At 58.1% G+C, this 27,406-nt stretch overlaps 2 protein-coding genes and 1 non-coding gene across 3 annotated transcripts; 2 read left to right on the top strand and 1 right to left on the bottom strand.

Annotated features, from left to right (window-relative positions):
- The first annotated feature begins 409 nt into the window (after nt 1–409).
- On the top strand, nt 410–3,801 carry LOC138824827 (large ribosomal subunit protein eL32). Its single transcript, XM_070019172.1, has 4 exons — nt 410–492; nt 1,411–1,513; nt 2,212–2,393; nt 3,613–3,801. Exons 2-4 carry the CDS (start codon nt 1,418–1,420, stop codon nt 3,740–3,742), a joined length of 408 nt encoding a protein of 135 aa, XP_069875273.1. The 5' UTR covers nt 410–492; nt 1,411–1,417; the 3' UTR covers nt 3,743–3,801.
- On the top strand, nt 1,201–1,339 carry LOC138824906 (small nucleolar RNA SNORA7). The gene has a single exon (XR_011371222.1). It is a non-coding gene; the product is annotated as a small nucleolar RNA SNORA7 (small nucleolar RNA).
- A 623-nt stretch (nt 3,802–4,424) lies between the features above and the next one.
- LOC138824826 (cullin-associated NEDD8-dissociated protein 2-like) lies at nt 4,425–27,401 on the bottom strand. The gene is made up of 15 exons (XM_070019170.1): nt 27,279–27,401; nt 23,495–23,638; nt 22,468–22,622; nt 22,071–22,194; nt 20,712–20,977; nt 19,615–19,720; nt 19,322–19,464; nt 17,926–18,218; nt 16,819–16,960; nt 15,029–16,531; nt 12,196–12,291; nt 10,713–10,882; nt 9,606–9,770; nt 7,045–7,152; nt 4,425–5,276 (listed from the first exon to the last, which is right to left on the bottom strand). Exons 1-15 carry the CDS (start codon nt 27,344–27,346, stop codon nt 5,052–5,054), a joined length of 3,708 nt encoding a protein of 1,235 aa, XP_069875271.1. The 5' UTR covers nt 27,347–27,401; the 3' UTR covers nt 4,425–5,051.
- Between the last annotated feature and the right edge of the window lie 5 nt (nt 27,402–27,406).

Here is a 27,406-nt window from a genome sequence, read left to right as displayed (position 1 = left end):
AAGTCAAACCCGAGTACAGCCCCCCACCCCCCCAAAAAAAAACCAGAAAATATTCGAAGAAACTCTTACCTGTCTTAATCATGTACCGGCTTTTCTGGTCATCTAAACAGCACAGGGTGACACCTTACATTAGACATGGTAACTAATCTAGAACCGCTCTAACGACACAGGAGGATGAGGGAGGCCCTACGCATGCAGAGGCGAGGGAGGCCGTTTTACAGAAAGCTCTGAGCCTCAGGAGAGGCTGAGGGAGGACTGGAAGTTCACAGCAGGCCCAGCCAGGAAGCCTGTCGTTTTCCCTCCCGGCCACCAGGAGGCGCACGTGGAGGAGGCGATGCCCCCGGACATAAGCCAAAAGCAGGACTGGGCCTCCACTCCTGGCGGAAGTGCGCTCCCTTCCTCCCGCCGATTCGTCCCATCAGCCCTTGCGCGCCGCCCGCCCCTTCCTCTTCCTCGGCGCTGCCTCCGGAGGTGGCTGCCCTCTCCTGCTCGGTGAGTCTCCATCGCTGGCCATCCGCCCTCCTGCGGGCCCTGTGGGGTCCGCGCCCCCGGAGAGGAGGCCTCGCGGTCTTGCGCCGGCTGCCCCGCGGCTTCTGTGGCCGTCGGCTTGCGGGGACGCGCGTGGGAGCTGGGAAGCGGGCGGCGGCCTGGGGCCCGGACGCGGCCGCCTGTCGGGCCGTTTGCCTTCCTACGGCGGCCGCCTGGGGCCAGTCGGAGAGGCAGACCTGTGGTCTGACGCCCGGAGGGCCGTGGCGCTGCCTCAGGCCGGACCACGGGGGTCTGGTGACCCCCAGTACCGGCATGTTCGGGGGAACCGGGGTGGCCGGCGAGACCACCCGAGGAAGGGTACGGGTCGTGGGGTCTGAACTCACGGCCTGGACCCTGCCCCTGAGTTCCACTTCGAGCCACCACTCCACATCCGGGGGAGATGAGAGGCTGGCGGTGTCTCTGCTCGAGGCGGGGTTTTGGAGAAGTGAGTGCTCCCAGGTGGGAGGCTGCGCAGCGAAGCGGCAGCAAGAGGCAGGGATCGGCAGTGAGCCACTGCCCTGTGCCTCCATCCTGTAGACATCCCACCCTGTGCCGCCCTGTTCTAGAGCCGGGAGACAACTGAGCGGAAAGGGCCACTGGGTTGGGAGTCTTGTCTTGGTGGCCCCCCGTTTGCCGTACCCCCTTGGGGATTTGGAGTGGGAAGGTGACCGGAACCTCCTGGGATCGCGTCTGGAGAGTGGCTAGTATTCTGCCAGCTTCGGAAACAGGAGGGAAAGCAAGCTGGCAGAGACACCCATTCCATTCCCAGTTGGCTCAGTAGCTGGTGATTGGAAGACACTCTGCGACATAGCTGACTCCTGCCTGGCAGGAAGCCGCCCTTCTAGTCCTCCACTCGCTCACCTGCCTCTGCCCCTCTTCCAGTGGCATCATGGCCGCCCTCAGACCTCTGGTGAAGCCCAAGATCGTCAAAAAGAGGACCAAGAAGTTCATCCGCCACCAGTCTGACCGATATGTCAAGATTAAGGTAGGCATGTCTAGGTGAAGAAAGTTTTGTACTCTGGCGTTCCTGACATCCCACCAAGTCTGAACGTGTGAATTGGGACTGAAGAGCTGCCCTGGGGTGGTTACAGGGGATAGAGCGCTGTGTTGCTGATGGCTTTGGGATGATACTCATCTTACGGGTTCAAGAACTCTGGCTGTGGGCGGTGCATTCAGAGCCCTGCCCTGGCATCCCACCCCGCTTGCTTCTACTTCCCATGCTGACGAGTGAATTCGAGGCTGTGCTTTCTTCTACTGGTTAGAGCCAGGAGCTTCCTACTTGTGTGTGTGTGTGTACGCTGGTCCTGGGACTTCTCTGTCCCAGAGCTGCTTTTGCTCAAAGCTAGTGCTCTACCACTTGAGCCACAGTGTCACTTTCAGCTTTTTCTAAGTAGTTTACTGGAGAGAAGAGTCAGGCTTGTTTGCCTGGGCTAGCTTTGAATGGCAATCCTCTGACCTCAGTCTCCTCAGTACCTAGGATTGCAGGTGTGAGCCACAGGCCTTCCTCCGCCGCCCTTCCCCCCGCCCCCCCCAAAAAAAGAAGCCTACCTGGCTGTAGGAAGCCCTGTTGTTGAGGACAGCTGCTGCTTGGTATTTTCCCCTTTCACTTGGTCCTTTTTCCCCTTCCTGAAAGCAACAGTTGACAGCTTGCAGAGACCAACCCACCTGCCTGTTTGCTTTCAGCGTAACTGGCGGAAACCCAGGGGCATTGACAACAGGGTGCGGAGGAGATTCAAGGGCCAGATCTTGATGCCCAACATTGGTTATGGGAGCAACAAGAAAACAAAGCACATGCTGCCCAGTGGATTCCGGAAGTTCCTGGTCCACAATGTCAAGGAGCTGGAAGTGCTGCTTATGTGCAACAAGTGAGTCAGAGCGGCTCTGGGTTCATGGGTGTTCGTTGGGGGTCAAGATGCTTCCTCTGCTTGAGAAGGGAGAAAGTAGAAATCCAGGTGCAGAAGACAAGGACTTCATTTGACACGTTGAATCCTGCAGTACCCTTTGGTGCAGCCTTTGACACTTTCTGTGGGGAGGAGAGATGCCAGTCTCATACCTCAGGGACGCCGGTTCTGTGCTGGGCAGGGGCACCTGCAGGCTGCCACCAGGGTTGGCTGTGGGGCTCGGTACAGTCTGAGGCTGGTGGAAAGCGTGGCCTCCATGGATGCAGAGATGATGGGCGAGAGCATGTGTGCGTCACAGTAGAACACAGTAAGCTCCCAGTGTGCCCGGGTTAGGCTCCCGCAGTGGAATGAAGAGGGGGAGGAGGTGTTTTCTTCCCTTTCTGCTACGTAGGGACACATGGCTCATGGCCTCATGGTGTGTTTACTGGGATCTCTTCTTCCTCAGGTGGTACAGACACAAGTAGTACAGTGAGGGAAGACTGTGCTCTCAGATTTTAGATTGAACACTTAACCAGGCATGCAAACACTAGAAATTTTTGAAAGGGTGAGTATAGAAATCAATGGCAATTCAAAAAGCAGAATTCTCAGATGTACAACTCAGTACTTGTGTGGCGGCATCGTTGCTAACATTTCTTTTGCATGTGGACATGTCTGGAAGGCAGGAGAACAGCGTGGGCGGTGGTTAGTGGGTGGTAGAGTGCCACCACAGTGATTGTGGTGCTGCAGTATGGAGTGGCTGTGTTTCGGATGTGGCTCTCAACGAGGCTGGGGTGCGTAGTGCAGCAAGTCTAGAAGCTGGCAGCTGGCGTGGCTTGTGAGGCAGACCTGCCCTGCGGCAAGTGTTGGGATGGATCTGTGCGGCCGTGCTGCTTTCCACCTGGACTGTGGAGCTCTGAAGCTTCACTGGAAGGGCCTTGAAATCACCTTAGGACTGTCAGGGGTTGAGTTATCTCATCAGAGTCTGAGGGAGAACCTTCCTGTCTAGAGCCCGGCCCTCCTCTTGTGTACTGGGACTTGGGAATCCGTGGCCACTGGTTGTAGAGAGGAGGGGATGCGTGGCTCGTGGTTATGTGTTTTCTAAGCTAGCCTCTGCAGTGCCTGCGGTCAGGTCTGACCCCACAGCTCCGCTCGAGAGCCTCCCCGCGGTAGTGAACAGCTGCTCCTCAACTCGCTTCTTTTCCAGGTCTTACTGTGCTGAGATCGCCCACAATGTTTCCTCCAAGAACCGAAAAGCCATCGTGGAACGAGCAGCCCAGCTGGCCATCAGAGTCACCAATCCCAACGCCAGGCTGCGCAGTGAAGAAAACGAGTAGATGGCTCACATACACCTTTTATTTGTGCTTAAATAAACCACAGAAACTGCTATCTGGTATTGCCTTCTCTTGGTTCTAGGGTTTGGTTAACGAGGTTTGGATTTGTCTGCCTTGGCTTCAAACCTCCATCCTCGGATCTCAGCCTCCTGAGTAGCCAGGATTACAGGTGTGCGCCACATTAGTACTATTGTGGATTGACTCACAAGAATGCCATCGATTGCTGGGTACCGGAAGACATCTTTCAGTCTCCCTCCCTCAGCCACTTCCTAACTGGTGACGGCCTCTTGTCTGGTAATCAGAATTCAGTGTGAAGCCAAGCTCCCTGAGTACAGCCTTCACCCTCAGAGTTCAGGGTGCTGATGTAGTTCCCTGTTGCAATTCTTCTTTTGCTGGGATGGTATTTTGGTGTGTTGATACAGGTGCTGTGATAGGGTGGAGAAGTGGCTCTTAAATACGAAGACGGGCGCTCTGTGCCTTCTAATTCTCTAGCTAGCAGAAGGAAGTTGCTGGTTACAGGTGTAACAGTCATGATGCTTTATGCCCGAGTTCCACTAGGTCAGGGTCTTCAGGTTGCCTGCGTACTGGTCAAAACCTAGTCTTAGGCATTTGTGGAACCAACTGGTCATTTCCAGAACTTAGAACTGATGGGAAGTATGTTGTGACAAGAACTACAGGAAAGCAATAACAACTTAGAAGCTTTATTAACCTTAGGTATCACAGGAAATACTTTGGCCTGTCATATTTGTGTCTTCAATACTAAAAAAACAAAACTAGAAATAACACATTTTAAACTTTGAGAAGGACAGGAGCCAGTGCTCACGCCTGGGTGGTGGTAAAATTAGAAAGTAGTCGAGTCTAAGACTCCTGGTTCCCCACCCCATCTTCCCTGCAAGAAGAAAAAAGACCTTGGCATCTTCTTGATTGTTGGTGTAAAGTAGGAATAAAGCTTTCTGGCGGGGGCACACTGCCTCCTGGGCATGCCAGGCCCTGGGGGGAGTTGGGGCGGGGTGGAGCCCAGGGCCCAGAGCAGCTCTTAAGGACCACAGCCAACCCAGGTCAGGAGGGAGTGGGAACCTGCTGAGGCAGTGGGGTGCCAGCTCTGCGTAGGGGAGGGGGCTCCCCAGCCTTGGAGGGTTGGCATGGTGGGGGTCACTGGGAGCCATCCTGAGATAAAGGGCCTCTGCTCAGGCTGGGGCCTGTGGGCCAGACCCTGCGGAAGGCACTGGAGCAGGGGCAGGAGCCCCTGTAGGAAGAGGGAAGCAGGGAGGGAGAGGGAGAGGGAGGCCGGGGCTGGTCAGGGCTCTCCCAACTAGCTGAGCTCCATGGAATCCGTACTGGGGGCTGGAGCAGAATCCTGTATGCTCTCGAAGAGGGTGGCAAGCTCAGGGTTAGATCGGATTTGGGCGGAGAAGTCAGCCATGATGGGGCTCTTGCCCACTTCCGGGATGGTCAGCAGGGCGGCCACCGCCCTCATGGCTGAGCGCTTCAGTTCATCTTGCTTCTCAAACTCCTGCTTCACAGAGCCGGCCTTGACCTGAAGTGGAGACGAGGAAGGCATCCTCTAGTGAGCCTGCTCCCAGGCAGCCTCCCGCCTCCCCACGCGAGCTGGGTCCCCAGCCTGCATCTGTCCCCCCACCCCGCCAACCATACACAGCGGCTTTGGGGTAGCCTCTAGAAATGAGCAGCCACATGGCGTGTCCCTCCTGCCAGGACCCACACCCAGGCTGCAGAGAACTTCCTGCTCTCGCTCAGGAAGTCTCCATCCCTGGGAGGAAGCCCTCACCCTGCTCTTCCCCTAAGAATCAAGTGTGGGACAGCACTTGAAATCAGGACCCTGGGCCTGGCGACCAAGAAACGCTTCTTTGGCATCTCTGGGTAGGATGCCGGGGATGTCAAGCGGCTTTCCCAAGGTACACAGCACAGCTCAAAGGAGACGGGTTGGCCTCAATGCCAGGTCTTCAGTGGCCTTGCAAATTCTTTTTAATGCTATAAAAGTGACAGATCTCAGCCTTCTGAGAAACCAGGATTGCCAGTGTGAGCTGCCAGCACCTGGCTTTCTCACTGCACTTTCTTTTTTTGGGGGGTTGTGCAGGTACTGAGACATGAACTCAAAGTCTAGACACTATCCCAGAGCTTTTGTGCTCAAGGCTAGAGCTCTACCATTTGAGCCATAGCTCCACTACCAGCTTTTCCTATATTAACTGGATACCAGTCTCACAGACTTTCCTGCCTGGGCTAGCTTTGAGCCTTGATCCTCAGACTCCCAGCTTCTTGAGTAGACAGGAGTGCAGGTGTGAACTTGTATTCATTGTAAATAACAGGTGTATGCCACATTCCAGCTACTGACTTGAGACAGGATTTCATGTTGTTTAGGCTGGCCCAAAACTGTGATCCTACTGATCTCTACCTTTCAAGTAGCTAGGATTACATGATAGAGCCATCAGAGCTCAGCTCATTACCACTTTTATGGAGAGAGAGAGAGAGAGAGAGAGAGAGAGAGAGAGAGAGAGAGAGAGAGAGTGTGTGTGTGTGTGTGTGTGTGTGTGTGTGTGTGTGTGTGTGTGTGTGTGTGTGTGTGTGTGTCTGAGACTGGGACTTGAACTCACATGATGCTTTTGCTCACTGGCTGGTGCTCTACCAACTGAGCCATGCCTTCCAGTCCCATAGACTAACTTGACACTGAGCATATGTTAAAAATTTAAATGTACCAGGCAGGTTTCAACCAATGAATCACTTAGGCTTAATTTGCTTTATCTGCACAAGATTGCATTTTCTGAGAAAAGCAATGTGAAAATCTCTGCTTAGGCACCTCCAGTTCCAGTGCTGGGAGGCTGAGCTGGGAGAGGGCTTGAACCCAGGGTTTTGGGGCCACTCAGCCTGGACCACATGGGGAAAGCCAATCTCAAAAAAGACAATCCAGCTCTGAGTCTCCTCTGTAAACCCTGTTTGTGGTGAATTCTTGTCCTTTCATCAAACAGGCTCTGCTCTTAGTGCTGTAGTTTTCCCGGGATCTCCTGCCCCAGGTCCCTCTCCTTGAGACTCTGAGACACTCAGGTCTAGTGTGAGCCTTTCTCTACACCCCAGGCTTCCCACCCACACACGGGAGCGGACAGGGAGGAGTGAGACCCACACGTCCAGTGCTCCCTTGGCATCTGTCGAAGTCCGAGGGTGGGGGATGGCTTAAATGAGAAAATAGCTGGGTCTCAATCCGGCTCAGCTGCCCTGTGCTGCACACAACCCAGCGAGGCCCTGGAGGCCCAGTCAGTGCCCAAAGCCTGGGTCAGGCTGCACAAGGACCTTACCTTAGCCGTGCAGGTGGCCCTGAGTGGCTCGATCAGTCGGTCCACCCTCTGCAGGACGGGTGCCGGGCACAGCGTGGCCAGGCGGGCCAGCATGATGAAGGTCAGCATCTACCCAAGAGAAAGGAGATCCTGTTCTTGGTGAAATGGCCCACAAGCGAGAGGGAGAAAAGCCCAAGTCCAAACCAATCCCAAGTCCCAGGCGGGAGCTGTCCAAGTGCCCCCTTCCTAAGCCTCAGCTTCCTCATCTAGGCCGTGTGGTTGGTGACCTGACCTTTGCCAGCTACACTTAGTTCTCCAGTGGAGCGGGAAGGAGCGGGTCTTGAGTTCAGATGCTGCTGGAATCAGCAGGGAGCACAGGCCTGGCTCTGGAGGGCATCACAGTGGTAACTGAGTTGTAAAAGGAGCAAGCTCAGCACTCAGTTGAGAATGTAGTTTTAGGCCAGCCTGGGTCGGAAAGTGTGCTAGACTCCCATCTCCAAAGCTAACCTGAACAGCAGGCCTAGGATGTCGTGGAGTGCCTGCCCAGCAAGTGGGAGACCTTGAGCTCAAACTCACTGTTGCCCCTCCCTATCTCCCCCCTGCTTCCCCCAAAAAGGCTGTACATGGTAGCTTATGCCTGCAATCTTAGCTACTCAAGCGGCAGGGGTAGAGGATGGAACTCCAGGGCTACTCGGGCAAAATAACAGGAGGAAAATCATCTGAAAAACCAACCGGAGCAAGAAGGGCTGGGTGCATGGCATAAATGGAAGCTCAAAGCTGAGTTCACAAACCCTAGTACCACCAAACAAACAAACAGCCCAGAGCCCAGACCAGCATATGCCAGTCTCTCTCCTGCACTCCCCAAATACTGACTCACTAACTAAACCAGTCACACCGAGGTTTGTCATGGTGGGCCCCCAGCAGAGAAGTCTGGGAAATTATTACCTGCTTCTTTTTTCCATTTTTTGCCAGTCCTGGGGCTTGAGCCTGGCACTGTCCATGAATTCTTGTGCTCAAGGCTAGCGCTCTACCATCTGAACCACAGCGCCCCTTCTGGCTTTTTCTGAGTGGTTTACTGGAAATAACAGTCGCGGGGCTCAGTAGTACAGTGATTGCCTTGCAAGCATGAGGCCCTGGGTTCGATTCCTCAGCACCACATCAGCAGAAAAAGCTGGAAGTGGCGCTGTGGCTGAAGTGGTAGAGCACTAGCCTTGAGCTGAAGAGCTCAGGACAGCGCTCAGGCCCAGTGTTCAAGTCCCACGACCGACCAGAAAAAAAAAAAAAAAAAAAAAGTCTCACAGACTTTCCTGCCCAGGCTGTCACAAGCTGTGGTCTTCAGATCTCAGCCTCCTGAGTATCTAAGATTACAGGTATGAGCCATGGTGCCTGGCTATTACTTGCTTCTTTATTTGCTTTTGTCTTGTATAAATCTTCTCAAACAAGCCTGTGTTACTTTGGTTGCTCTGAATAGGTTTTGCATTATCATAGTGATTCACGGTAACTGTAGATATTTAAACATCCTTGAGAAACTAAGCAAAAGTGCTGCATGATCCAGCAGTTTGAGTATGCACCCGAAAGAACTGAATACCAGCTTTCAAAGGTGACCATGTCCACCCTGCCACTGTTCACAGTAGCCAGAAGGTGAAGTGTCCACGCACATATGAATGCATTAAGTGGTTGTGGAATATTATTCAGCCACAAAGAATGAAATTATGAAGACAGGCTACCACACAGATGAACTTCCATGGGTAGTACGCTAAGTGAAACAGCCCACCAGGAAGGAAAAATACCTTGTGATTCCACTTCCGTGAATGTCTAGAATGGTCACAGTCACAGACAGTAGGGTTAGTGGGGATGGAGTGTGGAAGGTGATGTGCAAGTCAGGTGGTTGCGTGACAGTGTGATGTGCTTAAAGCCACCAAACAGGACACAAAGCAAGATGGGGCTGGGGTGTGGCCAGGGGCGGAGCTCACACTTCGCAGGCCGAGGGCCTTGGGTCTAATCCCCAGCATCAAGGGAAAAAAAGGTTAAAATGGCAAATTTTGCATTTTTGTGTATGAGCCATTAAAAAAAACTAGTATATAATGTATATACTACGTATATATGCTATATATACTATATATATGTACTATATATATGTGTTATAAGCAGTAAGGTATGTTCTGTATACTACTATATATAGTATATGTCATATGCTAGTTACCCAGTACATACGTGTAGTATATCTAGTATATAATACACATAGTAAGCTTAGCTCCTCCCCGCCTGGGACCCAGCACACCGGCTGGGAAGATGACGGGCCAGGTGGGGAACGGGCTGCCACTCCTGGCCAGTCTTGGGGACCCTGTGTCGCTGAGTGCCCCCGCCGCAGACACAGGGACAGCCCAGGCCACCGCGCAGGCTCTGCCATGGGTATTTAGGGAGCCGCGCCTCCCTGTTTCCAGGGGCTGTGAGGAGACCCCGGCATGCCATGTCAACTCCCACGAAAGGGGCTGACACATGGAAAGCGGGCCCGTGTGGCCCAGCGGGCCCACGGCTCTGGCTGTCGCTGGCGGGCAGGGCTGGGGGAGGCGCTGTCCTACCCGGATGTCGTAGTGGTCCTTGAGCCCGTCCTCCACATGGTTGAGGAACTCGCAGATGTCCAGCTGGCCCAGGCAGCTCTCCAGCAGCGAGTACATGCACTCGAAGGCCGCCTTCCGCACGTCCAGCCCGTCGTCCACTGTGTGCTTAAAGGGCCCCATCTCCACCTGTGGACACAGGCCCCGTGGTGTTTGCATGTGGCCCAGCATGTAGGCACAAAGCTGCTAAGCGAATGAACCAAAATTAGAAACCTGGCTGAGCCTTTTAACCATGAGACTCTGCTTTCAATGGCAAACTTTTCCAACCCTCTCAGAAGAGGTGCTGAGTTGTGGTAACAGTTGGTGCTGATGGAGCTATCAACCACCCCTACCCTCCGTGCATGCCTCCCCCCTCCCCGTATCAGCCCTGTAAGGCTCTCAGACAGGAGGCAGAGCAGAGGCCCCTAGGAGCCTTGGCAAGAAGCCACAGCTGGTCCCACTGGTCCCAGCACTCAGACCTGGTGCTGATGTGGAGTGACCACAGCACAGCCCCCCAGCCTTTGCAGGCAGAGCTGCGTATCCCAGATGCTTCAAGCGTGGGGATTTTGAAATACTTGCATATCCATAATGAGTTATCTTAGGGATGGGACCAAAGTCAAAACACAAACCTCACTTCTATTTCACACATGCCTTCCACATACAACCTGAAGGGCTTTAACCTGGGGCCGCTTGCCGCCACTCAGCTTTCTGCTCAAGGCCGCCACTCCACCACTTAAGCCACATCATTGCTTCTGGCACTGGAGTGTCTCGGGTTTGTCTGCCTGAGCTGACTTCCAACTCTGATCCTCAGGGAGGCAGGCTCCTGCTAGCTAGCATTATAGGCATGCACCATGGGAGCCTAGCTGGTGTGTGCTTCAGGAGGCCAGGTGTGAACTTTCTCCTTGGGGGGTCATGTTGACATCTGCAGTACAGGAAGGGAGCTTCACTCCTCACCGGGCTGCAGACCTGTTGATTCTCCTTTTTGCTGTGACAAACTGGGGCTCAAAGGGGGTCAGACGGCCAGGCCAGGGCCACCCCACTGGGAAGTGGAGGGCAGGCAGTGGCCTGCCGGTGGCACGGCTCTGCACGCACCTCTCGAATGAGGTCCCGGCGGACCTTGGTCTCCTGGTAGAGCAGGGGCAGGATGTGGCCCAGCAGGTCTCGGACCAGCGAGGGCTTGTTGTGCACGGCTGAGTTGAAGAAGGCCAGAGTGGCGCGGCGCACGTTCAGGTCTGGGTCCCGCAGGCTCTCCATAAACTCTCCTGCAGAGACACAGTGAAAACATGAGCCCACGCCCAGGCCACGTCTTTGCTCTGTGCAGGGCACGCAAACGCTGCCTTCCACTGCAGATGCTGTGGAACTGTGGGCCCCAGAGCCCCGGTGGCCTCCTCAGTAAAACCGGAAGAACCACAGGACCTGCTGATGGCTTTTGACTTGGAACGAGGCAGTCTAGAAAACGCTGCCTTGCACAGAGGCAGTGCCAACCCGTCACACAGGCTCTGGGAACAGGAGATGAGGAGCCTAGAGAGCCAGTGCTACTGGGCGTGAATTGAGGGCATGGGTGCGGGATTGCCCCGGAGCTTTCTCATTCAACGCTAGCACTCTCTTTAGCCACAGCTCTGCTTCTGGCTTTTTTTTTTCCGTTGTGGTCAGGCTTGAACTCAGGACCTGGGTGTTGTCTCTGAGTTCTCTTTGCTCAAGGCTAGTGTTCTAGCACTTTCAGCCACAGCTCAAAGTGGAGGTAAGAGTCTCATAGGAACTTTTCTGCCTAGACCTGACTTTCAATCTCAGCCTCCTGAGTAGCTAGAATTATAGGCATGAGCCACCAGTGTCCATCTGACTTTTTGAGTCAGAGTCTCTTGGCTTTGAACTGTGACCCTCAGATCTCAACCTCCTGAGTAGCTAGGATTACAGGTGTGAGCCACCAGCACCCAGCTGGAAAAAAAGTTCTATTAATTTCTTCCCGTTGTGCTAAGCACCTGCTCAGTCAGGATGAGAAGCCCAGCAGGGAGGCGTGCTTGTGCCTGCGGGGGCAGCTACATCTGAGCCTCAGGACAGGCTCCCTAACTCAGGGTGGCCACATCACTGACCCTTTGGTTGCAGACAGCCTGCCACTTTATAGTTAGGGAGGAGACAAACAGCCTACGCTCACAATGGCAGTCAGTCAGAAATCCTCCTGAGGTGCTGAGCATCCAACAGGCGGAAGGCTACCGGCTCAGGCGGGGTGAGGAGCAGCCTACCCCCAACACAGCCTAAGGTGGAGGAGGTCTCTTCCCAGCAAAGGCCCCCGGGCATCTCTGGTCTGAAGGCCTCTCTCTTCAGGGACAGTGGAGGGAGGTTACAGGCTCAGGCGATGGCACTGCCCTCACTGGCCACCCTGGGTCTCCACGATGCTCTCCAGGATGCCTCATGCCCATTTGATGAATAAGGAAAGACTCAACGGTGAGGAGGCTTCAGTGGTAATAGCCCAGGAATTAGAACTCGGGTCTCCATCGTGAGAAGAGGCCCTCTGGCTGTAAGAAACCCCAGCCTGATCCGGGGTGCGGGCGCTAGACAGGTAGGCAGGGAGGCTCACCGACATAGCTCTTCAGGAGGGCGTCGATGGGATGGGGCTGGTCTGAAATGAGGAACTTGACGGCTGTGATGACTGTGCTCCGGGTGTGTGGCTGACCTGCAAGGCGGGAGGGCGTGGCTTACAAAGGGGAGGGGCTGACTTAGAGCCCTGCCCTGGACGGCCGCCCCCACCCGCAAGACCCATTCTCCTTGGCAGCCGTGGCCAGGCCCGGGTTCTTCCTCTCGTGCTAAGGACACAGAGGGCCTTTCCCTTCTGTCTTGGACCGCACTATGGTGTTGGGACTCATGTTCTCAGTCCTCCGAAGCTCCCACTACTACATAATAACAAACATTAGCCGAGCGCTGGTGGCTCACGCCTGTAATCCTAGCTACTCAAGAGGCTGAGACCCGAGGATCCTGGTTCAAAGCCATCCCAGGCAGGAAAGTCCATGAGACTCTTCTCCAACAAACCACTCAGAAAAAGCTGGAAGTGGTGCTGTGACTCAAGTGGTAGAACGCCTGCTTTGAGCTGAAGAGCTGAGGGACAGGGGTCAGGCCCAGAGTTCAAGCCCCATAGCCGACAAAAAAAAAAAAAGGATAAAAAGGATTAGTAATGTGTTTCACACAAGACTCAGAGCTAAGCTCACACCTGAGGCCACATCAGATTCAGAGTCCGGGCTGGGCCTGAGTGTGTGGCAGGGGCCAAGGAGGCCGCCACCCCCAGACCACCACCAGCTTTGCAAAGAAGAAACCTCTCACTGCTGGCTGCTGGCTTCCCAAGTGGAGACACTGAAGGGAGGGAAGGACGTTTCCCTCAGTGAGGAAGGACATTTCCCTCTGAACGGCTTGCTCGGACTACCGGGACTGAAGACCAGGAGAACAGGACCAAAGCAGACAAGAGAAAGGCGGCACAGTGGAGGGCGGGAGGAGTGTGTGCAGAGCCAACTAAGAAAGCCCCAGAGCCTGCGGGGGCGGGCCTCTGAGCTGGCCTGGTGAGAAGGAAATGTGGCAGTGAGCTGAAGGTTGGGTAGAAAATGACAGAAACGTCCTCCACAACCTGTGCGCATGCGGTGAGTGCCGAGGGTCAGCGGCCGCCTCTGATCAACCGAGCACCGCCCGTGGGCCTCCGCCACACCCACGGCAGCCGCAGCCTGCTCCTGCTCCTGCTCCTGCTCCGTACCCAGCGTCCCTCAGTCTTTTTTGTTGTTGTTGTTGTTGGTTGTGGGGCTTGAACTCTGGGCTTGTCCCTCAGCTCTTCAGCTCAAGACGAGCACTCTACCACTTGAGCTACGGCGTCACTTCTGGTTTTCTGGTGGCTTATTGGAGATAGGAGTCTCACGGTCTTTCCTGCCCGGGCTGGCTTTGAACCACGATCTTCAGGTCTCAGCCGCCTGAGTATCTAGGATGACAGGCGTGAGCCACCGGCGCCCAGCTGCATCTGTCAGTCTTGAAACACAGCATGTCACCTGCGTTATGTCCACCATTACCCACCTCTCCTACCAGAGTCTGGAGACGCTCCCTGCTGGGGCATTTGCTCACCCCTGCCTGCCTGTCTTCTCTGGGAGGTTTCACACACCCTCTGTGCCCCTCCTGACGGGACACGTCCTCCCCACGCCGTGCACAAGCTGGCTGGAGTGTGCGCCCTGCCCCTCTGCGGCCCAGGCCCCTCAGGAAACCACTTCAGCAGCCTTTGCTGGAGGGCAGTTGTATATTTGCTCCCTGTATCCTCAGGGGACTAGCTCCAGGATACACATCCCAAGGATGACCAAGTCCCTCCTGTGGCATGTCATGTTCTGTAGCATTCGTACAGACGCACAGTCATCCCATGCTCTTTCTTTTTTTTTTTGTCAGTCGTGGGGCTTGAACTCTGGGCCTGAGCGCTGTCCCTCAGCTCTTCAGCTCAAGGCGAGCACTCTACCACTTGAACTACAGCGCCACTTCCGGTTTTCTGGTGGTTTATTAGAGATAGGAGTCTCACGGTCTCTCCTGCCCGGGCTGGCTTTGAACCGCCATCCTCAGATCTCAGCCTCCTGAGTAGCTAGGATTACAGGTGTGAGCCACCAGTGCCCGGCTATCCCACACTCTTTCGGTGGTCTCCAGATGACTGAAAATACCTGGCCCACCAAGAGCTGTGATTTAGGAAAAAAGAGCCAAGTGCTGCTGGCTCATGCCTGTAACTCTAGCTACTCAGAAGGTTGAGAGCTGAGGATGCTGGTTTGAAGCCAGCTCACGCAGGAGAGATTCCTATCTCCAGTTAACTACCAAAAAGCTGCAAATGGTTGTGGCTCAAGGAGTAGAATACTACCCTTGATCAATTTTTTTTTTTGGGTCCAGTCGTGGGGCCTGAACTCTGGGCCTGGGCGCTGTCCCTCAGCTCTTCAGCTCAAGGCTAGCACTCTACCACCTGAGCCACAGTGCCACTTCCGGCTTTTTTCTTTTTGCTTATGTGGTGCTGAGGAATCGCACCCAGGGCCTCAGGCGTGCAAGGCAAGTGCTTGCTCTACCACTTGAGCCACCTTCCCAGCCCCCTTTGATCAAATTTTTAAAAAAGCTCAGGGATAGTAGCATCCAGGCCCTGAGGTCAAGCCCCCAAACCAGCACCAAAAACACAACGACAAAAATGTACTGCACGTGCTGGCCGTCCACGGACGCAGCCCCTGGGCACGAGGGTGACTGCACCTTCTGCAGGGACACATCAGGTCCTCCTCCCCGGCCCACTGGCGGAGGAGGTCGCACTCCTCTGTGCTCCTCTGCCTCGGTGGACGGGCACGGAGATTCTGGTGCCCAGTGATGTAGCAGCTGACTCAGCATGAGCACCTGGGTGCCCCCCACCCCCCACATCTGTGTGCCCTTACCCGTAGCCAGCTGCTTCCGGAAGCGGGGCAGGAGGAAAGGAGGGTTCACGAGCACCAGCTTCCCGATGCACTCGGCCACCACGCTGCGGGTGCCCTCCTCAGCGTCCTCGCAGCGCTGGAAGAGCAGGGCCCAGACGGCCTCGGCGTAGGGCTTCAGGCTGTCAGGCTGGGCGGCCCCCAGGGCCTCCCGGAGCGCCTGCAGCAGCAGGTACTGCCGCCGCGGCTCCGCCCCAATCTGCGCCATCAGGAAGGGCAGGAAGTCGGGCAGGTTGCCGGCACCCACGCGGCCCAGCGCGTACGAGGCCGCGGCCCTCACGTCCTCACTGGGCGACCCCAGGGCATCCAGGAGCACGGTCTTCAGCTCCCGCTGGGGGCCGGGCCCCGCCATCTGGCCCACCTCAGCCAGGGACAAGAATGCCAGCACCTTGACCCCTGTGCTCGAGTGGGGCGACTTGGCGTCGCAGACCAGGCGGCTGGCGGTGCGCGCCGCCTCCTGGGGACAGGCGGCCGACAGCGCGGCCACACACCTGGCCAGGGAGTGGAACACCTGCTTGTGGAGGCCCATCCCGCCGTCCCCGGTCTGGTCATACACGGGCGCCGTGAGCAGGCTGATGAGCTCCGTGTAGTCCATGCAGGGGGGCCGGGTGCCCACCAGGGCCTGCAGGAAGCCCTCGGTGGCGGCCAGCACCCCCGCGGGCAGCAGCGGGGACCGCAGCAGCTTCAGCAGCTCCGTCAGGACTGGGCCGCTGACCTCGGTTAGAGAGGCGGGCTGGGCCTGGGTCACCGTGGCCAAGAAGTCCACGGCCAGCTGAGCCACATGCATGTCGCTCTCGCTGACCAGAGCCGGCAGCTCGGCCAGCACGGTGCGCACGGCAGGCTGCGGGAGGCTGAGGCCCTGGCTCTGGGCCAGCGCATCCAGGGCGGCCAGGGTCGCCAGCCGCAGTGCCCGCTGGTTCTTGCGCAGGAACGAGGCCAGGATGGGCAGTGCTTCGGCCAGAATGGGCTGCAGGTCAAGCTGCAGTGGGGACCTGGCCACCAGCGTCAGCGCCTTGACCGCGGGCAGGCGGGTGATCTCGTTCCTCAAGCGCTCCAGGAAGAGCAGCAGGGTAGGGTCCAGATCATCCCCGAGCCGGTCACCCAGGTGGCCCACCAGGTGGCCCATGCAGGAGATGGCCCGCTCCTTCACCTCCTGGTCCAGGTCCGTGGCACGGAGTCGTGCCAGGATGGCCATGGACATCTCCCCAACGTAGGGCTCTGGGTCCAGCATCCGGGGCCTCTCCAGCGGCCACAGGGTGCGCACCAGCTCCTGCAGCACCAGCAGCGCCTCGGCCGCGATCTTATAGAAAGGGTCGGCGACACAGGCCAGCACCGGTGGCAGGAAGGTGGGCAGGTGTGGGTGGAAGGCCGCAGCTGGCTCCGTGCCCAGCAGCCCTTGCAGAAAGGCCAGGGCATCCATCCGGATGGTGGAGGAGCTGGAGCGGTCAGCCAGGGAGAAGACGATGCCTGCGGGGTGGGTACGAAGGTCAGGGGGCCGTAGACCTGGACTCCTAGCAGCCCTCTGGAAAGCAGGGACCGAGTGTCCTGGGATGACCCAGAGCACTTAACTCTTCCACACAAGCTTCCCAGAGACCACCGCTTGGCGGGAGCCAGGGCAGAGGGAACAGGCTGGGGACTCGCTCAGAACCGGGATCCCCCACGCTGCCACATGGGGGCTCAGCCTAGACAAGGGGCTCAACCCAGGCAGGAATTTGGGTTCTGGAAGAGGCCCAGGGAACAGACATCTAGCCTACCTGACACCAAAACAGGCATGTGCTCAGCCAGGCTCCCGGGGAGGGCGGCCGCCAGCTCGGAGAGAAGGCTGAAGCAGCCCTGGCGGGCCCGGACGCTGCGGTCTTTGAGCTGCCGCTGCAGGGCCTTGATCACCAGAGGCACCTGTGGGCAGGCGAGGCGCGAGCTCAGGGACTGGCCAGGCGTGGGCAGACAGCAGCCTGGCACACGCCCACCCCCCCCCCACCTAGTGCCTGGGAACAGTGCACAGACACGGGAACCTCCTGTATCTACAGGTAGAGACGGAGCGCCAGGTGAAGGTTACCAGTGCCCTCAGGAAGGAGCAGCGGCCTGGCACCTGTCCTCTGCTGCATTCTCCACGAACACCACTGACACCCAGTCTGACTGGGTCAAGGTAACAGAAAACAGGCCGTTTAGAGCCACCCAACACAAACCTGGAGAAGTGTGCCTGTCCCCTCCCCACTCCACTGTCCCCCATATCCCAGGGGACTGAGCTTCATGCTTGGACCAGACACCCAAAGTCACGTGACACCTGCCTGTCCCAGACGCAGCCCATCAGCCAGATCTTACCAGGCAAGCTAAAAGCCACGTGACACCTGCCTGTCCCAGACGCAGCCCATCAGCCAGATCTTACCAGGCAAGCTAAAAGCCACGTGACACCTGCCTGTCCCAGACGCAACCCATCAGCCAGATCTTACCAGGCAAGCTAAAAGCCACTTCTCCGGCCTGACCGTTGCTCTTAGCCCCTCTGCTGCCACTGGGCCCAAGGCACCGTCTCCTGCCATCGGGACAGCCACACCATTCCCCATCCCCCCGCGGCCTCGGTTACTACTGCTCCCACCTAGCAGCTGGAGTGAGCTGGCGTGACGTGAACAGGACCTGGCCATCGCGGCCCATGGCCTTGCTGGCTCTTAGAATAACACGAAGTCCTTACCCCTTCCAGAAGCCCTGTCCAGAGACTGAGCTGTGCGACGGGAGGGGGCTGGGACTCCAGCCAGACTGTCCCCTTGGTGTCCAGGCACGGGCAGTGGATGGAAGGACAGGAGGGTGGCGGATGGAGGTGCGGGGGCAGACCGGAGGGGGCCGGGAGTGGGCACAAGCCAGCTCACCTGGGTCCGCAGCATGTGGCGGTTGCTGCCGGTGCGGGTGGGCTCCTCCACAGCCTCCAGCCACCCCTTGGGGGGCCGCGTCTGTCGTAGCAGCATGATGTATGCCCCGAAGATATCAGCCTTGACGTTCTCCTCCCGGTCCCTGAAGCGCCGGATGAGCACGGGCGCCAGGGTGCAGTGGAAATCAGGCAGCAGGTCGGGCCGCGAGGCGATCAGCGCAGTGAGGCACTTGGCTGCCGCCCGGCGAACCTTCCAACTCATGTCGTCATCGTCACTGTACTCATCCTCACTCTCTGGGGCGGGAAGAAGACACCCGTGGAACCCCCGTGGCCCGGGACAGCTGCCCGCGTGTGGGGAGAAGGGGACCGGCCCAGCGCTTCACCTGTTGGCCAGTATTCACACCCGATAGGAACGGCGGCACCTTGGGCAAAACCTCCTGTGTGCCAAGGCGGAAGCTGCCTGGACCACAAGCCCGAGGCCTGCCCGCAGCCCCCTCTGGTGCCCGCCACACCTGTGTGACTCCAGGCCTCACTGTCCGTGTTTGTCTATTTGGGTGGTTGTGAGGAACATGGAGGAACAAAGCTCAGACACCAGTGGGGGCCCCAAGGTGGCCGCTGTCACAGGCCTTACCCCCTGGACATTCACACCAAAGATAGGGCTGGGAAGGTGGCTCAGTGGTAGAGTGCTTGTCTAGCATGCATGAAAGCCCCGGGTTCAATTCCTCAGTGCCACATACACAGAAAAAGGCCGGAAGTAGTGCTGTGGCTCAAGTAGTAGAGTGCTCACCTTGAGCACAGAGAGGCTCAGGGCCAGTGCCCAGGCCCAGAGTTCAAACCCCAAGTCTGGCAAAAACAAAAACAAAGAAAAACAAAGAGGGCTGGGAAGGTGGCTCAGTGGTAGAGTGCTTGTCTAGCATGCATGAAGCCCTGGGTTCCATTCCTCAGTACCACATACACCGAAAAAGCCAGAAGTGGTGCTGTGGCTCAAGTGGTAGAGTGCTCGCTTGAGCAAAAGCAGCTCAGGAGCAGTGCCCAGGCTTGAGTCCAAGCCCCAGGCCTAGCAAAAACAAACAAACAAAACACAACCAAAGATATCAACCCTTCTAGAAAATAGCTTGATGCGTAGCTTCTCAATACAATTTAGCACATCTCATGTGTGATTTTTGCATTATGGAAACAGCATCTGCGTCGCATCGTTACGGGTTAGTGACAGCAGGGAGAGTGTGCTCAGTGCAGATGCGTGTTTTCAGTGTGTAGCTGGCTGACTGTGGACACAAAGGAGCCACCGTGGAGCTTCCCTCGCTGCGACCACTACAACCATGGAGATGGCATCAAGGCTTTGGCAAGGAGACTCCAGGAAAGCCACGCCCATCCCTGCCCCCCCCCCCAACCCCAACCTGTCTCGCTGAGCTCGCTGTCGCTGGTCTCCATCTGCTCCTCATCCTCGTCACTGTCGTGGTTATAGTTGGGGTCATGCTTCATGAACTGGAGGCAGAGGCTGGTCACCCTGGGTACGTGGGGGCTCATCTCCTTGGGGCACCTGCGGGGCGGGTTGAGGCACGGGGTGGAACGCGAGGCTGAGTCCCAAGGCCTTACTGTCAGGAAGCCAGCGTTCTGTCCCCCTCCCCAACAACTCCCAAACCACTCTCCAGGCTCCAGCCCTGGCCCCAGCCCCGGCCTTGCCACCCACCTCCGCAGGAAGGCCTCGAAGGCCTGGAGGCAGGACTCCCGGAGCTCGTCATCATCCAGGTTACAGAACTCTGCTACCAGGGGCACCAGGCGGTCCAGGTGGGCCCCTGCAGAGCCAAGGGTCGCTGAAGGGACCAGACCCTCGCAGAGCCCCCGCCCCACGCCCAGCCCGTCTGCACCTCAGCCCTGGCCACTGCAAATCCAACTCAGGCACCACAAGCAGGCCGGCTGGTCACAGACTTCCTGACAGATCCCCATGGCTGGGAGGAATTTACCTGGGACCTAGCACAGCACACAGCAGGCCCTGGTAAGTAGGGAGCGTTCATGACTCTGCCTAATCCCTGCATGGGGTGTGAGCCCCACACAGAAGTGGGGGACAGCGCTGCCTTCACAGGTCTGGTCCTTAGGCATTAAAGGATCTCTGGGACCCTCTCCAGTGGCAGTCTTCTCCGCAGAGCAAGAAACAAGCTGGTCTGAGGACCCCAACATCACCTTCCACACCCCACACTTTCCTGCTCAGCCAACCCTGGACGTGTGCAGGCCTCTCTCCCAAGCCCACCTCCCGAGGGGCATGCTGGGCCCATGGGAGCCACGGTGGGCTAGCTCTGCCCACAATGCCTTGCTCGGAGGCTAGGGCAGACCTGCCGGGCTGTGCTCCCTAAGGAAGACCGAACTGCCAAGGGTGGGGAAATGTGGGGCGCTGGACAAGTCCTGCGCGTTGCCTGTGATCAGGGTTCCAAGGTGTACACAAGAGTCAGAACACAGAGGGCTACACGCCAGTGTGGCCAACTGCAGCACAGCCTCCCCTGTACAGCCTTTAAACACGCAGACCTGGCTCCCAGACTGCTGAAGGAAAACCTGGCCAAGTAGGAGGTAGGACATTTTTGAAGGGCTCAGTGACACGGCTCACAATTACAGCCTTTCCCCCTTGTAGGCCAGCACTAAGGCCAGCTCCCTCCTCCAGACCCACGCAACTCCTCCACGCCCTGCACCCCCTCCCAGCCCCTCACCCTGCCTCCACGCCTTTCACTGTGTGTGCGCTGATGCATGCCCCCCCTCCCTCCCACAGCTCTCCTCCCTTTTGGCCCCGTCCCTCACCCAGGCGATGGCCGGCCTGGCGACCCACGCTGCCCAAACACTGGATGAGGGTGCGGACGGCGGTGGGGCTGGCGGGCGCCAGCGGGCCGGGCAGCCGGTCCAGCAGGTGGTCTGCAAGCTCCACGAAGAGGTCGGTGCTGCAGGCGGCTGCCAGGTGGCCGAGCGCCCCCACGGCCCGCTTCCGCACGGCCAGGCGCGGGCTGCTCAGCTGCGGCAGCAGGCAGTGCAGCAGGCTGGCGTGGAAGATGCCCAGCGGGGCGCCCAGCCTGGGGAGCAGAGGGGCACCAGGTGAAGGAGGCAGAGCGGCCAGGCGCTGCCTCCACTCCAGACCTCCTCCTGGAGTTACGACCCGGGATGCTTGGAAAAGGGAAAGATGCCCTCAACGGCGAGGGGGGACTGAGTTATTCCTCAGGGGCAGAGAGCAAAAAGAGAAGGGAGTTAGTCCTCAAGGGCTCAGCCAAGAGCAGGGCCTCCAGCCTGAGCAGACGGCCCGCCCCTCCCACCAAGTCCACCTCCTCACAGTGGCCAGGACCCCGCACCTACTTCCGCCCTGACCACAGGAACCAGGCAGACACAGCCCCCACCACCGCCTCCACACCACACTTTCCATCCCAGCAACAGCCCAGCAGGCCCAGGCCTGTGCTCAGGGGACCCCCAGGGGCGTGGCTATCTCCCAGGCACCCCGAGGGAGCCCATCACCTTCCACGCCCCACTCCTGCGCCCACCCAAGTCCCGCAGAGCCCACCTCCCCCACACCACCCCAGGTCACCACCGGGGCACAGCTCTTCCCCAGCCTGCATCCTCCACAGACAGAGGGGAGCTTGCTCTGGGAGACCTCCGCCTCCCCACGGCGCTCACCTCTCCACACCCGCCCTCCACCTTACAGCCCAGCCCCACAGCACCCGGCACAAGCCCCGAACCCCACATCTGTCGCTGCCTTCTTGCCAGGGTGGTCTTCCCTTCGTGGCCCCCTGCCAGTCCACCATGCCAACTTCCCTTGAAGGCTCTGCTCCAGCAACCACCCCGTCCCCTCCGTGGGGTGGAGGGCTCCCTGGTGCACTTCCATGCAGGTTTACAAGGTGTTCCCATTGGTTCCCACCCCCGCCCCTCCACCATCACTGGCCTTCCCCGCGCGCACGAGCGCGTCCTGCTCCTCCCCGGCTGCTGTACCCACGGCCCATGAGGCCTCCAGAGGTGCAACCAGCTCCGCCCTGGTCTAGCACCTGGTGCTTTACTGAGCCAACCACGCTGCCGTCAGAACCCGTGCCATGGTGCCCATGACATAGCCTTCCGTCTCAGGTTGCTGACCGACAAGGAGCCCGAGCGCAGCACTGCATCGGTCTCTCGGGGACCCCTCACCTGCTCAGCATGTCCGAGAGGATGTCCAGGGCTTCCAGCTGCAAAGCCACATCTTCCTGCTGGGCAATGGCGCTGGTGAGCTGGCCGGTGATCTTCCGGCACACATTGATGGCCAGCCCGGAGCCTGCATGGGGCACAGGTGTGTGCGGTGAGGCTGGGTGTGGGGAAAGGCAGCCTCTGGCCTCGCTGTGTTCCCAGGAGGCCTGGGGATCAGGACCCAGGGCCCCAGCAGCCCACAGACAAACCAGAAGCCTCCTCACGGAGCTGCTGGACTGCCTTATGTACCCCAACTCCTCCTCCCTGCCCACTTCCTTTCCCAACCTCCCTTGCAGAAAGCAGTTTTCTAACCACAAACTGGGATGGGTGACGGAGGCGCCGAGTCCCGGGGCCCGGGTACCTGTGGCCGCAGGGGGCAGCTCCGACAGCACCGTCTTGAGGCCGATGCCCGCGATGTCCCGGAGCTGCTCCTTATCTGACCGCATGTTGGCACACAGGGTGTCCACAATCGTCTCCACCTGGTACTCCTTCACTTTGCTCACCAGAGGGCCCAGGCTGAGGGAAGGAGCATGGGGAAAGGTCCCAAACCTCAGGCTCGGCCTAAGTCAGATGGCCTCTTCACTAGGCGGCCCGGGCGGCTCTCCCTCCCTCCTCCACCCCCCACCCAGCTAGGATTACACTGTGTGCCACCATGCTTGGACCTTGGATCCTGGATCCTCCATCCTCCCACAGGAGCAGCCCTCAAACAACCACTGGCAGCCTGGGGGTTCCTTGGTCCCCACTTCCTCACCCTCCGCATGGGCAACTCCATGTCCCAGGAGTCCACAATGAGTATACAAGTCAAGCTCCGAGCCAGGCTCCAGTGGCTCACATCTATAATCCTAGCTACTTGGGAGGCTGAGAAGGGGGATCCAGGTGGGAGGCCAGCGCTAACAAGAAAGGTCTGCGACACTCCAGTGGGAGTGGTGTCCTGGGCCTGTGACCCCAGCTAGAATGGTTAACCTGAAATAGGCAGATTGCAGTCCAGGTGCACACCCTGAGCATGAGGCAGAACACCAGTGCAGAAAGAGGGGCAGATGTGTGGCACAGGGGCCAGGCCCCTGTCTATCAAGCATGGGGCCCTGAGCTCAAGCCTCAGTGCTCTCCCAGCGTGCCACCCGCTTGAGAAAGTTCCCTTTACTGCCTGTCCTCCTCTTCCCGCCACATCACGTCCCTACTTTCTTCTGGGTTCACCTCCCATGTAAATTGAGCTTCGAGCCCTTGGTTCAGAGTCTGCCTGGGGCAATCCAAGCCGCGCCACTGTCTGATTCTAAGGGGCCCCAAGGCTGCTTAGCGACTCTCTTCTCTTGAGAGCACCTCTGAGGCTGCAACCCCCACACAGGACCGAGGCCCCCGCGGGCGGCTGCCCCGCTGAGGCCGACACGCACCACTTGACAGCCAGGTTCTGCACCTCGCCGTTCTTGTCCTCCAGCAGCCGCAGCAGCATCTTCACCACCTTGCGCTCACTGTCCTCGTCCAGCTGGATGGAGTCTTTCTGCAGCTCTGACATCAGGTCACTGGTGGCCATGAACCTGGGGACGGGGGGAGGAGATCACCAGCAGCTCCCAGGTCCCGGGAGATGTGCACAGAACCACAGGCCTCCAGAGAGGTACACCGTGATACCAGGATTCAAGAGCATGTGGCTCATGGGGACTGTGGGCAGGGCCGGGCTGGCCCAAGGAGACTCAGGTCTATGGGAGCACAAGTCGACGTAGTCTATGTGTGCCACAGGGTGGCACACTAGGAATACAGAGGACACTGACTAAAAGGCTTTCAGGGTAGGTGGTGTGCAAATGTTGAGCAAATCGCTTTCCTCTCTGCCTGTCTTGTGGGGCTGCGAGGCCCGGCGTGGGTGTCTGTAAATGACAGACACTGTGGCAAATATCATTCACATCTCGCAGCAACAGCAGGCAGGGACACCAGGGCCTGAAACTGAGTCAGGCACGGGCAAGAAACGCCTCTGCCAGACAGGTAGGGGAGGCTGGTCCTGTCTACCTACCGTGGAAAGAGTTAACGCAGAGCTGCTGGCCCTTAGACTAGATGATCTGGGCCTGGGGCCAGTATCAGAACATATCAGAGCTTGCGAGTCTCTGCTGGGCTGCACCCCAAGATCACACATTTCCCACAGGTTCAGCCTCAAGACCACACATTGAAAGCCACTGCGTGGGCCGTGCTGCTGAGCCGCGTGCTTCCCTGGGAGAGCAGCAGCAGCAGGGTACACGTCCCCAGCTGGCCCTGACACAGGGTGGGCACCACATCCAAGGCTTTACCCACCCACCCCGGGCAGGGGATCCTCGTGGCCTGAGCCCAAAAGCCCAATGTCCGTCCCTGGCATTTGAATGCTGTGAAGACCGTGGAAGACAGAAGGGGGCTTGTCGCTGTGTCCAGCCCGCAGATGCACTTCCCAAAATTGAATTAATCATCGATATCTGAACACTAAGAATCGGCATGAGAAGGTGATTTGTAACTTTAGGAAATCTAAGATTTTAATACAACTGGGCTGGTGGCAATAACTGGCAGGAGACGGGTCACAGCTGCCCACTCCTCTGTCCAGTTCACCCGTCTCCAACCAGGCTGGCATTGTCACTTTCTGGCTCCTGCAGGCACCTAAGGGTGAAGGCTCAAGGGGAAAATGGGATGAGGTGGTGAGGAAGGGTAGCAAAGGTGGGCCCACGGCGGTGGCCCCAGAGGAGAACCTGCTTCCCGTGTGCCCTGGGCTCCGGGGCCTCAACTGCGCAAGCTCAGACCTCATGGCCTGGGGCCCCCAGGCAGCCTCTAGCCCTGTACCAGGAGGGCACCTGTGCCTGCCACCACTGCTGATTTTCAGCACTGGGTTAGCATCGAGCTGCTCAGAGAAGGCAAGGAGCCAGGCGAGGTCGGGAGGGAATGGAATGGTTGCCAATGCCTACCTCTGGGTCATGGTAGGGTGATGGAGGTTTGGACTGGAGCTGTTCTGACCTTGTGGGGCAGAGTGGGGCCAGAAAGAGAGGATAGGAAAGGGCAACCGTCAGGCCTTAGAGCCAAATAGCTGTGTCAGAACTCAGAGAAACTTCCAGGAAAAAAGGAAAAAAGACAGTGTGTAAGTGTATATGAGTGTGTGTGTGTGTTTATGGGAGGTATACTTTGGGATAAGAGCTTCATTATCAACTGAATCCATTTTTTTCAGGCAATAAAAGAAGTTTATTTACTGAACTGCTGCATCCCTTCACCCCCCCCCCCCACCATGGTGGAGAGGCATAGCCAAAAAGAACTGGATCCATTTTACTAGCTGCTTCCTTCTCTCAGGCCTGTTTTCCCACCTATAAATGGGATGGACATTTTTATTTCTACACCCTCCCCCCAAATCATAGCATCCTTGGGGGTGTCAATACAACAAACGGCTCTTTACATAGAGCGGATGGGAAAACTAGGTTCAGAGAAGTCACACAGCAAATTGGGTGGAGAATCAGCCCAGCAGATGGGTCTCCTGCTTTGTTTTGTTTTCAAAACATGATTCAGAAACTCCTGCAAGACATTTTTGGGTTTGCTGGGGCCTCAGCAACAACAGAGCAAGCAGCCACCTGCCCACAAACCAAACTGGGTGCTTGGGACAGAGCTCCAGGCTTCCTCCACCCTGCCCAGGACCCCATCTGCAGTTACTGCCCTACTCCCTACCCCCAACTCTGGGAACCAGAGACTAGTCTCAGTGTCCACCCAGTGATGTCCTAAAGGCAACTCAGCTGAAACACAGGACCACACGAGGCTTCTGGACAGCTGGTGGATGGGACTCAGCCTCTTGGTATTCAGACTTTAAAAATAGACCCGTTCTCATTGGCTTAGGGTGGTTTTAAGTGTCCTCATGGCAGGGCCTGGCCAAAAGGGCTTCTCAGGCCCTCCTGCTGACAGGACCTGGGTCCTGAGAGACAAGGCCCTCAGCTACAGGCAGACCACATGACTTTGGAAAAGCCAGGGTGCCCCTCTAAGTCCCTGGGAAACAGAACAGCCAGGTACCCTGCAAGCATCCTTGGCATAGTACCTGGTCCCAGGGGTGCTGGAGTTCAGGGGTCCCCAGAGCCCAAAGGGAAGTGCCTGAACTGGCATGGGGACAGCAGGGGACAGGGAAGGCCAAGGTCTGGAGTAAAGAAAGCATGGTGGGGGCTGGGAAGATGGCTCAGTGGTAGAGTGCTTGCCCTCCATGCATGAGACCCTGGGTTCGATTCCTCTGCACCACATAAGCAGAAAAAGCCAGAAGTGGCGCTGTAGCTCAAGTGGTAGAGCGCTAGCCTTGAGCTGAAGAGCTGAGAGACAGCGCCCAGGCCCAGAGTTCAGGCCCCACGACAGACAAAAGGAAAAGAAAAAGAAAAGGCATGGTGGGCAGATCACGAGATGCCCATTTGCTCGGCCAGTTTAGGTGCCCGTCACTACCCCACGTGCATCCTAGCCCTACCTCTCTCTCCCCGGTGTGCTGTGAGCACCAGAAACAGAAGCTAAGGCTCAGCGGGGTGCAGTTATTTGTCCATGGACACACAGCCATCGAGGGTGGGGGAGGCCTCTTAAGGGTGTGAGGTCTGGCTTAAGGGAGGCTTGTAGGGGTGAGAAAGAGCAAGGCGCAAGCTGAGCAGGGGACTCAGAGGCCCCTCGAAGGCCAAGGCCTCGGCCTCTGTACTGGTCTGGCCTGGACTTGGACCCCCGGCCCTCCACTTCCTACCTCTGTGACTGCACCCGGGTCCTTCCCACCTCCGAACCTCAGTTTCCCCATCTGTCAGGTGAGGATAAAAACGACAGCGCGTTCAACAAGGAGGGGGCGTGGCTATATGACTGTTAAGTCCTATTAGCTGGGGAGGGTCCACAACTGGCCATCAGACGGTGGGTCGAGGCTGAGCCTCAGTTTCCCCTGGCTGCTCCTGGGTGCTGGGGAGCCGGAGAGGGGGACAGGAGAAAGGCGGTGGGGGGACGGGAAGCCCTCGCCCAGCCCGGCCTGCAAAGCCGGGGCCGAGGCCAGCCGGAGGGGGCGCGGGAGGGAGGGGCGGCCCGGGCGAGGGCCTGCGGGACGGGGAGGGTCCGGGCCGGGGCGGCTTCCACGGGGGAGGGCGGGCGGCGGGGCCGGAGCCGCGGGCAGGCCGGCGTGGGGCCCCGAGGGGCGGGGCGGGGGCCCGGGCTCCCCGGGGAGGGCCCGGGGCAGGCGGCGCGCACCTGAAGTCCTTGTCGCTGGACGTCATCTTCTCCAGCAGGCTGGAGATGTGGAAGGCGGCGGTGCTCATGATGGCTGCGCCGCGGGCCGCCGGGCCGGAGGGAATATGGCGGCGCGGCCTCCCCTCCCC

This window comes from Dipodomys merriami, unplaced genomic scaffold (genome assembly GCF_024711535.1).
Source record: "Dipodomys merriami isolate MVZ:Mamm:240054 unplaced genomic scaffold, mDipMer1.0.p SCAF_13, whole genome shotgun sequence".
Classification (NCBI taxonomy): Eukaryota; Metazoa; Chordata; class Mammalia; order Rodentia; family Heteromyidae; genus Dipodomys; species Dipodomys merriami.
The sequence above is the reverse complement of the archived record's forward strand: the minus strand, read 5'-3'. Positions and strand labels throughout refer to the sequence as shown.

Coding starts and splice junctions, on each gene's coding strand:
- LOC138824827 (XM_070019172.1), top strand. CDS start 1,418: ATGGCCGCCCTCAGACCTCTGGTGAAGCCCAAGATCGTCAAAAAGAGG. Junction 1,514..2,211: donor ACCGATATGTCAAGATTAAG/GTAGGCATGTCT, acceptor GTTTGCTTTCAG/CGTAACTGGCGGAAACCCAG. Junction 2,394..3,612: donor GTGCTGCTTATGTGCAACAA/GTGAGTCAGAGC, acceptor CTTCTTTTCCAG/GTCTTACTGTGCTGAGATCG.
- LOC138824826 (XM_070019170.1), bottom strand. CDS start 27,346: ATGAGCACCGCCGCCTTCCACATCTCCAGCCTGCTGGAGAAGATGACG. Junction 20,978..22,070: donor CTCTCGGACATGCTGAGCAG/GTGAGGGGTCCC, acceptor TCTGCTCCCCAG/GCTGGGCGCCCCGCTGGGCA. Junction 18,219..19,321: donor CAGCGAGCTCAGCGAGACAG/GTTGGGGTTGGG, acceptor TTCCCGCCCCAG/AGAGTGAGGATGAGTACAGT.